The sequence below is a fragment of the Micropterus dolomieu genome, linkage group LG08, assembly GCF_021292245.1.
Source record: "Micropterus dolomieu isolate WLL.071019.BEF.003 ecotype Adirondacks linkage group LG08, ASM2129224v1, whole genome shotgun sequence".
Classification (NCBI taxonomy): Eukaryota; Metazoa; Chordata; class Actinopteri; order Centrarchiformes; family Centrarchidae; genus Micropterus; species Micropterus dolomieu.
The window spans coordinates 5588764-5601109 of NC_060157.1; the positions used below are offsets into that span (position 1 = coordinate 5588764).

The following is a 12346-nucleotide window of genomic DNA, read 5'->3' on the forward strand; positions in this document are numbered from 1 at the left end:
CTTCTCAACACATCATCGCAGCATTATTGTTCGGACACCACAGAGGGCATTGCAGTAGTCCAGCCTGGAGGAGACAAAAGCGTGGACAAGCTTTTCCGCATCTGTAAGATTGAGTGTGGGACAGAGTTTGCCGATATTCCTGAGGTGGAAGAAGGAGGTCTTGCAGATATGTTTTATGTGAGCCTCAAAGGTCAGATGAGAGTCCATTTCAACACCCGGATTGGTGGCTGATGTTGAAAGTGGAATATCGGCCAGAGAAGGTGATGCTGGTAATGTCAGATGACTGAACCTGGTGTGGAGTGATGACAAAGATGGCCTCAGTCTTTGAGCTGTTTAGCTGCAGAAAGTTTTGCTTCATCCACACCTTTACCTCCTCCAGGCATGTGGTCAGAGTGGATGATGGCAGGGCAGCACAGGGGGTTGGGTTTGTCCTGAGCTAGAGTTGAGTGTCATCAGCATAGCAGTGGAATGAAATTCTGTGCTGGGTGATGACATGGCCAAGGGGGAGCATGTAGAGAATAAACAGGGTGGGGCCGAGCACCGAGCCTTGAGGGACACCACAGGTGACATTATGTGTCAGGGATTTAGCCTCTCTCAAGTTCTCCCGGTGAGGTAGGATGAGAACCAGTCATGGACAGAGTCAGAAAGACCGATAGCGGAATGTAGACGACGAAAGAGGATGTTGTGGTCCACAGTGTCGAAAGCTGCTGTCAAGTCCAGGAGGATGAGAAGAGATGGGGAGCCAGCGTCTGCAGTCATCAGCAGGTCACTTGTGACCCTGACCAGGGCTGTTTCTATTGGATGGATTGATATGACATTTTCTGCAGACCTTCATGGTCCCTAGAGGATGAATCATAATAAACTTTAGTGCCACCAGTAGACCAAGTTTTCACTTATCCAGTGAAATGTTATAATGTCTACTGGATGGATTGGCACAACTTTGGTACACAAATTTATGTTTAAATTAAAACATGAAGCCCTGCAATGGACTGGCGACCTGTCCAGGGTGTACCCCGCCTTTCGCCCGATGTCAGCTGGGATTGGCTCCAGCCCCCCGCTTTGGATGGATATCAATGTTGTTTTTCTGTTTGTGCAAGTTTCCTCCCGTGAGTACCAGACAGACATTTTGGGAAACACCTTTCAGTCTGAACACATTTTTTCCCTGCTAACTACAATTAACTCACATTTCCTTTAGCTGTGTGGGCGTCCCTCGACTTCTCCACCACTCCCCACTACACACTGAGGATGTCCTGTTAGATCTGTGTCTGTATATGTGTGTGTCTGTGTGCGTATCTGTTTGTGTTAATGAGAAACGGGAGGGTAGAAACTCCTGGCTGCTTGATTGCTCAGATAGTCCTCAACATCAGAGCTGGAAGGAGTCATCTGGTGTCTGCAGACTTCACATAGAAAACTCTCCAGAAGACAACAAGGCCTCAGGGGGTACCTGACCTCTTCATCTCCAGTACACTTGTCATCACAAAAAGGTATGGTAAAGTCCAATTCTGTATTTTTGGAGATGTTGCAACCTGTTTCCACCATACATTTGTAAATTAAAGAGGAACTCCACTTATTTTAGACAAACAGACTACATTAGCTACTACTAGCAGACTAAGCTGTTGCAGTTGAGTTGCATTGTGTATAAAGTAGGTGCCAGGTTTTGACAAGAAGGAACAATGCGCAGATTAAAAAGGATATCTCAGTTCTGCTGCATCGAATTTGATACTTTTTTTATTTATTATCCATCATGAGTCGGACAGTTTTATGAGTGCAATGCTAAATATGTGGAGTACTTTTTTAAAGTACTATTAACCAGCAAGTATAACTTATAACTTAACTATAAACAAATGCAAGCATGTACTCAAAGTGAAACATGTATACTCCACTAAACTGCATGTTGTGGTTTGTGAAATTGCTTTCTAACTTGTTGTGGTTTTAGAATCCACCTCTCAAAATCATTTGGGTAACATTTCAACCCAGCACGTCTGCCACCCTCCTCCTCCTGTGCTTCTGTTATGTAACGTCTGAAAACCTAATCAGATTAACCTCAAAGTAAATACAAACTCTCTCCAGATATGAAACTGTTTTCGTCTGCTTTTCACTCCAGACCATGAGCTCTCACGAGCACAACCACTCATTAGACTACTTAAATGGCACACCATGGTTTGTCTACGAGTGCACCATCCAGCTTGATACGGACTATCGGCGCATCGCCCTCTTCTTGATCTACCTTTTCATCTTCATGGTGGGCCTGCTGGAGAACACGCTGGTCGTCTGGGTCAACTGGCGTCGACGCCACTCGGCCAACGGGGTTCTCTTCTGCATCCTCAACGTGAGCCTGTCGGACCTGATGGTGATTGTGATCCTGCCTTTCTTCATGATGGAGGTGACCATGGACAAGGTTTGGCTGTGGGGCCGTTTCCTCTGTAAGGTCACCAACCTAATCTATGTGGTCAACTTCTACAGCAGCTCCTTCTTCCTGGCCTTCATGACTCTGGAGCGCTACCTGTCCCTGACCAGACCCTCGTTTCCGGCCTTCTTCTCTGTGGTGGGCCGGCGCCGCTGGGTGCTCTGTGGAGGCCTGTGGGCACTCTCCTTTTTCCTGGCTCTGATGGAGAACGTCCACGTGGATCTTCTAGAGTGGGACGAGCCGGGCTGTTACATGCTGCCCGAGCACAACTTCACTGAATGGTTTGTCTCCGTGACTTTCCTTTGCCTGATCTTCCAGTTCCTGGGTCCTGCTGCTGTCATCATCACCTGTAATGTGCTGATCGCTCGTGCAGTTAAAACAGCACAAGATGTGCAGGGTCGGCGGGACGTTTGGCTGGTGCATGTGTACTCCCTGGTGTTTGTCATGTGCTGGCTGCCATACCACCTGGTCATGTTCCTGATGATCATAGATGACCTTGATCCCTACATCTTCAGCTGCAATACAGTGGAAGTCCTCTACTTCTCATTCAGCTTGGTTCAGAGCCTGTCTCTTTTCCACTGCATCGCCAACCCCATCCTCTACAACTTCCTCAGCAAGAGCTTCCGCAACAACCTGATCAACACTGTGTTGAACTACATACCCAGAGAAGGAACTGTGGACCAGGTGGGAGCGGGGACCCAGCCCAATGCTCCCAATGATGGCGGGGGAGACCCAGGGAAGCAACGCAAGTTAAGTAACGCCAGCACCAGCCAGTCTGATGTCGGATCATAAAAAAAGATACTGATATAGAAGAAGAGTAAGCTTTAGGAGCGAGACGTTGTCTAAGTGAAGAAGGATTTGACAGAACTGAATCTTGGTGGGTCAGAATACCAGAGGCATAGATTGTATCATCTCACTGTGGTCAAAGACTCATTGTTTTGTTTGTTACATAACAGATGGGCTCACCAACACCTTCCTCCCATAATACTCTTCCTGTTTATAAAAATATCATGTATCAGATCACAGTTTTAAACAGAGGAAGGCAGGAAATGTTTGATGTGCTTTTCCCCCTCGAAGCTCCCATTGGAACACACGTCAACCTCTGAAATCTCGTGGCACAGGGGAAAGATAGTGCCACGCCAGGAATGCGTGTGTAAACAAATCTGTCCAGTGCCAGATAAGAGCAATCCTCATAACCACATAAACAGCTTGCAAATGTGAAAATGTAACATGTGTTTTATTTCATTACAAATCTAACAGATAAATCACAGCTCACATTATTAAAGCCTTATTTATCTGTTGCTGGATGCTGCTGTAGTGTACATGTGCTGTAACATGGTCATCTGTTAAAATGCAATAAAACTCCCATCAAACACTGTATCTATTCAAACTGGAGTTGAATTTTGTACGTTATCATAATGACAGAGTAAAGCAATGAAGCTTGATGTGTTTATTTTAGATATTCTGCTGTTCTTGCACTTAGCTATCTTCCTTCTCGCAGTTACTGTTGATTTTTATTACATTTCTGTCTCCGTCTGGAATGTGTCACATTAAACAGTTTAAATGATAAGGAAGAAAAAGGAAAAGGGGGTGTCAGTTTGCAGATAGCACAATAGCAGGAAGAGACAGGGCTTTAAAAGGGCAAAGGTCACAAGCCCCTGGAAACAGGAGGTTCTTAATACTACGCACAATTCTGCAAGTTCATCACTGACATTCTGATGAAAGATGGATTTTGTGGCACAGGACATGTTATAAGGTCACTCAAAACAGATTAAAAAAATAATTCAGGGGTAATAACAGTCTTCCTAGAGGCATTTATTATGTATTCTTTTCAAAAACAATATTTTAAAAAAGCCCAACATTCACAGATAGCTTTAGAAACAGGTAATGAAATGTATAAAGACATAAAAATAATAAATAGTTGCACTGTCATCATAAATATGAGGTAAGACACAAATATTACACAGAAATGTAATGGGCACTTAATTAAATATCATGTTTCTACAGCACGACATGCTCCACATGCTCTAAACAAGTGATTACAGCATGTAATTAAATGGAATATTCTGAAAGCACTCATAAACATGTTTTTATGCTTCAATGACACTCTTTGACATGGCTGGTCATGTTATATCTGTGTAGTGATAAATGAAACTTTAAAAGACATAAGAAATTGTAGTGTGTGAAAATAGTGACTGCAATTATAAGAAAATAATTTCTATGCTACATTGAGGTGCTACTTTAATAACAGTGTATTTCTCAATCGCTGACATAAAAACCTCTCCTGCTGTTTAAGTTATAAAGATACAGACTTGTTTGGAGTATATGATACAAGCAGAGCGCTGCATAACAGTCAACAATCCGCCTCACTGACACACAACAGGATACGCTGCCACCAAGTGGCTTCTTTTTATCTAAGTTCAAAGACACTCAACCTCCAAACAGGTTGACTCAGTGAACGCCATCTGACAGATAATATGTCCACTACATTCTAAAAGTCTACGCCGATTATAGAGCTCACACAATTAGTTAGTTTGATTAAAATTAAAATTTCTATGATTGATAGAAAATTAATCTGCAACAGTTTTGATAATCGATATTGTCATTTATCAAGCAAGAAATGCCAACAGTCACTTGTTCCAGCTTCTCAAACATGAGTTTTTGCTGCTTTCTCAGTTTTATATCATTGTGAACTGATTATCTTTGGATGAAACAAGCAATTTAAAGATGCAACCTAAAGCTGATGATACACAGAGCAACTTTTAGAGCAATCATGCAGGGCAACGTTGTCGTCAACGGTAATGAGTAAAGATTACTACCGTAATCCCCTTCCCCCATCACTCCGCCACTCGCCCCGCACCGCCACTATCCATTCAAAACATAGTCGGACTTGCCACTAGCAAGATTGCCCAGCAACATTGCTCAAAAAGTTGCCCCGTGTATCATCAGCTTTAGACTCTGGGCAACTGTGGCAATTGTCTTGTACAATTCTTTGACATTTTACAGATTAAACGATTAATCCATTCACCAAAAAAAAAAATGAAATGAAAATACTCGTTAGTTACAGCCCTAGTCTATTATATGCGGTATGTGGTCCACAACAACCAGACACAGAGGACATGTGAGAGGGAAAGGGGACGAGTTAAGAAACACCAGGCTTATCAGGTGTCCACAGTGGGCAGCGGCTCTTTAGAATGATCATTGTACATGAAGGTCTGCTCGATGTTGAAGTCCGGGGGCAGGTGGTCCTTGTGGAGCTCCATGTGTGACGACACCAGCTTCAGCGTGGAGAAGTAAAGGCCGCAGACGGTGCAGCGGTACATGAGAGCACCGGCGTGCGTCTTCAGGTGGCAGATCATGGTGGAGCGGCCTCTGAAGAAGCGCAGACAGACTTTGCACTGGTAGGGTTTCTCCCCGGTGTGTATGCGGAGGTGATAGGTGAACTCCCCCGAGTGGGCGAAATGTTTACCACAGTAGCGACACCGGTACCATTTTCCACGGATGCCTGCTGCTCCGGCTCCCCCGTCCTGCCCTGAATTCCCGTTGATCATGACTCCAGAGGGCAGGCTGTGTACTGACCCCTGGAAAAACTTATCTGTTATGCTGAAGCCCATTCCCAAACCTAAACCCAGGTTGCTAATTTTAACGAGGCCGCCGACCTCCCGTGGAGAGGACGAGGAGCAGGAAGAAGGAGGGCACTCCAGAGACTGGTCAGGTTTACGTTTGCCCAGCAAACCCTGGCCCCCAACACCTCCACCACTCCCCAGGGAATCGGTGGTGTGCAGGCTGAGGTGGTACTGAAAGGCAGACGAGGAGCGGAAAGTCTGGGGGCACAGGAAGCAATGCAACTCCTCCACTTCTGCCATTCCATCTGCCCTGACTCTGAAAGCCCTCTGCGTTGACCGCTCCCTCTCCTTAGCTGCCGCCTCCTCAGCATGGACAGTCATATGTCTGTCCAGCAGGGAGCGCTCTACGAAGCAGCGAGCGCAGTGTGGGCAGGTGAAGACGGGCAAAGAGAGGTGGGCGAGGGCGTGCCACAGCAGGGAGCACAAGGAGAGCTGGGGGAGGTGACACACACCACAGCTCAGGCTCTGCGGACACACGTGGCTCAGCAGGTGGTCTTTGACAGTCTGTGAAGGAAACATAAACTAAATGTGAGAGCTGCGGGTGCAGCAGCTGATTCCACATTCTTGTTTTGTGTCCACATTACTGTCAGATGTCTCTTGTGAAATCAGTTTTCTGGTACTAAGTATACAAACAGACGCCTCAACACACTACATGTTTCCTTTTAGATAGCTTACCACTTTATTTGCTCCATATACAGGTGCATCTCAAACAATTAGCATATCGTGGAAAAGTTTATTGTGAGCGCCAGAATCAGACTGAGGCTCAGGAATATGTAATATGTAATGAATATGTAATGAATTTATAATATATTAAAGTTTCACTTTTTGAATTAAAATAAATTTTCATTATCCACATGTGCACCTGTATTTCAGTTTCAGCTGGTTCCTATATTATTTCAAGAGTAAAGAATCACCTGAATGCTGAAAACACACGTTCTTTTCAATGAGTATTAATGAATCAAATCTAGGTGTCCTGCCAAATGAAAAGGACCGTACTGTAAATATACAGATCATGTAACAGAAATACCGTCATTTATACTTGTTATAAATACTTGTTTGTTCATATAAAAATGTTTACACTGTGTTTCTATTATCTATTTAAACATGTTTTTACAATTTTCTTTGGTTTAGGAGTCATGTTCAGTATATTGTTTGTATTTTTAACGGTCAGAAGTCCTGAGGAACCATTTTAATGGTATGACTACAAAATAAAGAATTCATTCATTCATTCATTCAAATTCCTACATTTTTGTTTATTTTAATCTCATTTTAAATTATGTTATTGTTTGATAATGTATTCTATTTAATTCTCTGCACTTCTGGTGGCCTGACTTTATTATATCTTTATTCTGATGACTTGTTTTATCCTAGTTTTCCTATGTAAAAAATTGCAACTTCAAATTGCTATTTTAAAAAAGTGCTTTACATTATTATTGCTGTTATTACATAGTCAGCAACTTATGTATAAAATTGACATGAAATCGTGTTTCTTGCAGCTAGAAAATGTCTCACCTTACACTTAGAAAACACGTTAAACATCCACTAACCTGGAGGTCCTTGCTGAGGGTTTTGGCGCACACTGCACACTGCAGCTCGGAGCTCAGGCCTTGGCTGCTGTTAGTCAGAGCCCCCTGTGGTATTGTGTAACTGGAGGCTGCCTGGCGGTGGTGGCGCAGCAGTTTGTTTTGCCCGCAAAACTGCAAGTGACACATTTCACAGGTGAAGAGCTGCACCCCAACGTGGGAGAGGGAGTGGGTGACGCCGGCGGCGCGGTCTGGGAACGAGACCCCGCACACTCTGCAGAGCCCCAGCTCCGTCAGGTGGGTCTCAGCGTGTCTTCTGATGGCAGCTGGATCTGCTGGGAGCGGCACTTCGCAGGCTTTACATGACAGCATGTTCCCAGTCACCTGGAGGAGTAAAGAACATAATTTCTGTTGTGTGGACACATCGACCTGAAATATTTTAGTGCTGACAAATACAAACAGTACCTGGCTGCTTGAGTTCCCTTGTTCTCCATTCTCCACACACACAAGGTCGTCGTCATCATCCTCCTCATCTCCCTCCTCCATGAAGTTCTCATCATCGCTCAGCTCTATGATCTCACCTGCCAGCTGTCTCCACTGCTCCTCCTCTGCTCCCTCCATCGCTCCATTCCCTTGCAGAGCCTCGCTCTCCTCCTCATTCTCTCCCTCCTCCACCTCTCCAAACGCCACCATGCCACCCTCCACTGGTCCCACCTGCAGGCTGCTTAGAGGCTCTCCCGAGGACGACGTGGGGTTGCATGCCTCAGCGCCGAGCTGAGCCGAAGAGTCGGGGAAGGAGCAGGAGTCAGATGGTCCAGCTGCATCACTGCTCTGAGGCAGAGAGCTTCCCGCGCTCTCAGAAACCATTTGTCTGTCTCTGTCTCCACTATCACAACTGCCTTCTGCCTCCTCTTCCAGCCCCTGCTCAATCTTTAGCTGGAGCACAGGCCCTGGAGGCAGACCGCCATCACTGCGACTGGAATGGCTGCCGCTTAAAAGACTGTGTCTTCCTGGTAGTTGATGATCTGCTGCCATCTGCCCATAGCCGATATGAGACTGAACGTCTTCTGCCTTCAGGTCCAGAGACAGACCCCCAGTGTGAGCTTCACGGCCGGCCCTGGCTGTCCTGGCTTGGAAGAGAGGCGAGGGAGCGGCAACAGGGGTTGGAGCAGCTGACGAAGACAGAGACGAGCAGGAAGCGGCGGAAGAACACACCGATGATGCAGATACAGAAGCTGCACTCACAACAGCCGCTGTCGATGCATCAGCAGCAGCAACCATGCTGGAGTCCAGGGTGAGGTCTCCAGCACTGCCTGCTTTACAGTTTGCAGACACTGAAGCCTGCAGGTCAGGGAATGTGGCATGACAGGCCCTCACCAGTTCACTAACGCCCAGCCTCTCAGCCAGCTCATACAGTACCCCAACATCTATGAGATCAGTCAAGATCTCCCCCGTGTAGACGAACGTCAGCACCTTCTCAAAGTTGGCTGGTGAGATAAACTCCAAAGAGACGGCAGCGGTGGATGAGGCTGGAGCCCGAGCGAAGAGGTTGCGGAAGTACGTCCCAGCGCAGGCCAGTACTGCACGGTGCGCCGCGAATGTGCGGTTGCCAACTTGTAAGAACACATCACAGTATTGACGTGACTGGCGGCAGCGGTTGAGCTCAGCAAGAAGGCTGGCAGCATGGCCGGGACCCTGCAGCCGGATCCTCATCCCTGCTGCTGCAGCAGCTCCTGGTGCGCTACAGTTCAACTGCAGGAACAGTTTTTTTAAAATAAAGAGTCGGATAGTGAAAAAATGCCCATCACAATTTTCCAGAGCCCAGTGTAAATTTTGCTCGTTTTGTCTGAACAATCTGTTGCAGTTTCAGTACAAAGTATGAAAGAGTGCAAATATAAAATATATAATAAACAGACATCTAAAATCCCAAATAACATTATACACAATGCCAAAAAGTAAAGTTAACAGTAAGGATCACAACCTGCTCATATGTCAAGTTGCTTCTTGGTGAGATATAGATATAGATATGTATGAGATAGAGCTGCAACAATGAATAGATTAGTTATCAACTATTAAATTAATAGTCAACTATTGAGTAATTTCTTTTAAGAAAAGTCATTATTCTCTGATTCCAGGTTCTTAAATGTGAATATTTTCTGGTTTCATTACTCCTCCATGACAGTAAACTCAATATCAAAACAAGACATTTGAGGATACCATCTTGGGCTTTAGGAAACACTGATAATACCATTTTCATTTTGTAAACAACTAATCTATTAATTGACAAAATAATTACCAGATTAAAGGTTAGTTGCAGCCCTAGTATGAGTAGTGGCATATAGCTATGTACAGTATGTACAATATCAAATCTTATATGTATTTTAATACAATACTTTGGGACAAGACATTGTTAATTAACTAAGTTACCATTACTGACAGTGAAGTAGAAATAAATCAAGTTCAAGGTAATTTCACCTGCATCACTCCAATGCAAACATAAACAAATAGCATTTTAGCAGGAAACCCTTGAGTTACATGAGTTTGTTTGTTGTTTTGTTTTGTTGCTGGAGCCTGTTTTATTCTCTGAATCTGCATTTTATTTGCAGCAGTAAAACAAGAAGCTAGCGCCAGTTAGCCAGATTTTCACAACTCTGTTCACTAAACAGCTAAATCAGACAGATTTTACGGGTTTAATGGTTAAAAAATCACCATGTTGTTAATGTCGGCGTCTCGCTCGTATCGTTATCATGACTCACCCATTTAAATGTGTGTGTAAGTGACGAGTAATCTTCTCTTTTATTATGTTTTCAACGGGACTCCGTTGGTCGTCCACGGATTATAAATGTTATAATTACAACCCTTTTCATCGTCCGTCGCGTTTTGGTGACGTATGTCAACATTGTGGACCGGAGGCGCCCCCTACAGGCCGGATAAGTCGCTGCGATGAAAAGGCTCCACATGCTGTGGAAGAAGTACTCCGATCCTTGTAAAAGTACCAAAACATTAATGTAAAAATACTCTATTACAAGTGAAAGTCATGCATTTAAAACTACTACTACATACTTGAGTAATAGTACATAAGTATTATCAAAGTAAGAAGAGTACTGGTTCTGCATTAGAGGCCCCTGTGACTCTGTTGAACTTCATTTAATAGCCCGGGCTTTTATTTGCTTCTATCACTGAACTCACCCTGCCTATATTTGGGAGAGGTGTCTATAAGGGACTGGCCTTTAAATCCTTTCGCACAGTACTAGGGAGGGAGTTGCCATAATGTGTCCCTGCATTGTTTGGAAAAACTGGCACCAGCTACTTGTTGGACTGCTGCAATTAAAATGCAAATTCAGCGTACAAAACAGGCTCCAGGTACAAAAAACAACAACAAAAAACCCCAGATGTAACTGAACGGTTTCCTAAAAGTTTATTTGTTTATGTTTGCTTTGGAGTGATGGAGCTGGTATTGCACCGAGCTTCATTCATTTCTTCATCACTATCAGTAATGATTGTTAATTTAAAAATTCAGTTCTTCTAACAGATGTTTGTCCCAAAGGATTGTATTAAAATACATATAAGATTTTATATTGTACATACTGTACATGGGAATTGTTGGGTCTCTGTAAATAACATCACAAAGAGTGTAGAACTGCTCTAAATGAAAAGCGCATTGTGATAACTGTTGTTGGGATTTGGTGCTATAAATAAAATTGAATTGAACTGAATTGAACTGAAAACTCTTGCTCAGCAAAGAGTGGAAATAGGCTACAATCAAACTGTTTGTTTCAACCAGTATGAATATTACTTGTAACAATTTGGCTTTTTTCTTTTTTTTACCATACCGGTATATCTGAATTGTTTCTGTAAAATAGAATTGAATTGTGGAGAATCTAACCGATCTAACGATGTGTAACGTGTCCATATTGACAGAAGTTTTACATTTATCTTGGTATGCACGTTCTAAGCAGCTTAGAACTAGCTCAACCAGGAGACCTGTTGGGCTTTAAAAGGTTTTATACGTCCAAAAAGCTTCTATGAAAACCAGACCAGGCGTCTAATTTAGACCTGCCTTTATTTGTCAAAACAAGAAGCCATGCCTGGCCAGTAAAAGGGACAGGCATCTAATTGGGACTTGGCTTTTAACTGAAGTTTTACGGTGTATTGTATATTGTATATGATATAAAACTAATGTTGTAGAGGTGGGGCTAGTTTTATTTACTTTATATTAAAGTCCTTATAAGCTAAAACATCTCTGTTTATATTCAGTCAGGTTGTTTAGTCCAGCAGTTCCCAACCTAGGGGTTGGGGCCCCTCCAAAAGGTCACAATAAAAATCTGAAGGGTTGTGTGATTATTAATATGAGAGAGAATAAGAAAAAAACTCATTCTACTACACAGATTTGTATGACTTCATCAGATTTTTCAACAACTTATAAACACCTGAAACGTATACAAGACCCCAACTAGACACTGCTTTTATATAAGGTGTGTCGTGCCAAAAAGGTTTAATCTTTCACAATTTATTTTGTGAAGTAACTACTAACTATAACTGACAAATAAATGTAGTGGAGTAAAAAGTTCAATGTTTCCCTCTGTATTGTTGTGGAGTAGAGGTATAAAGATTTATTTACCCACTCCCTTATTAGGTTACTTGTATTTCCTCGATTTGTTTTAACAGTGTTAATTAGAAAACAGAACTAAATCTACAGACACTTCTACCAGCCCTAAATGCTAAGTTTAGCAGGTTTAATGTTTACTATCTTGGTTAAGTGTGTTAGCACGCTAACATTAGCTAATTAG

General features: G+C 43.4%; 2 protein-coding genes across 2 annotated transcripts; one reads left to right on the plus strand and one right to left on the minus strand.

The window, feature by feature from the left end:
* Positions 1-1262: 1262 nt before the first annotated feature.
* gpr182 (G protein-coupled receptor 182) lies at positions 1263-3797 on the plus strand. The gene is made up of 2 exons (XM_046056064.1): positions 1263-1484; positions 2105-3797. The coding sequence occupies exon 2, from the start codon at positions 2108-2110 to the stop codon at positions 3197-3199; it is 1092 nt and encodes a 363-aa protein (XP_045912020.1). The 5' UTR covers positions 1263-1484; positions 2105-2107; the 3' UTR covers positions 3200-3797.
* LOC123974980 (zinc finger and BTB domain-containing protein 39) lies at positions 3628-10447 on the minus strand. The gene is made up of 4 exons (XM_046056063.1): positions 10313-10447; positions 8022-9308; positions 7581-7940; positions 3628-6537 (listed from the first exon to the last, which is right to left on the minus strand). Exons 2-4 carry the CDS (start codon positions 9267-9269, stop codon positions 5569-5571), a joined length of 2577 nt encoding a protein of 858 aa, XP_045912019.1. The 5' UTR covers positions 9270-9308; positions 10313-10447; the 3' UTR covers positions 3628-5568.
* Between the last annotated feature and the right edge of the window lie 1899 nt (positions 10448-12346).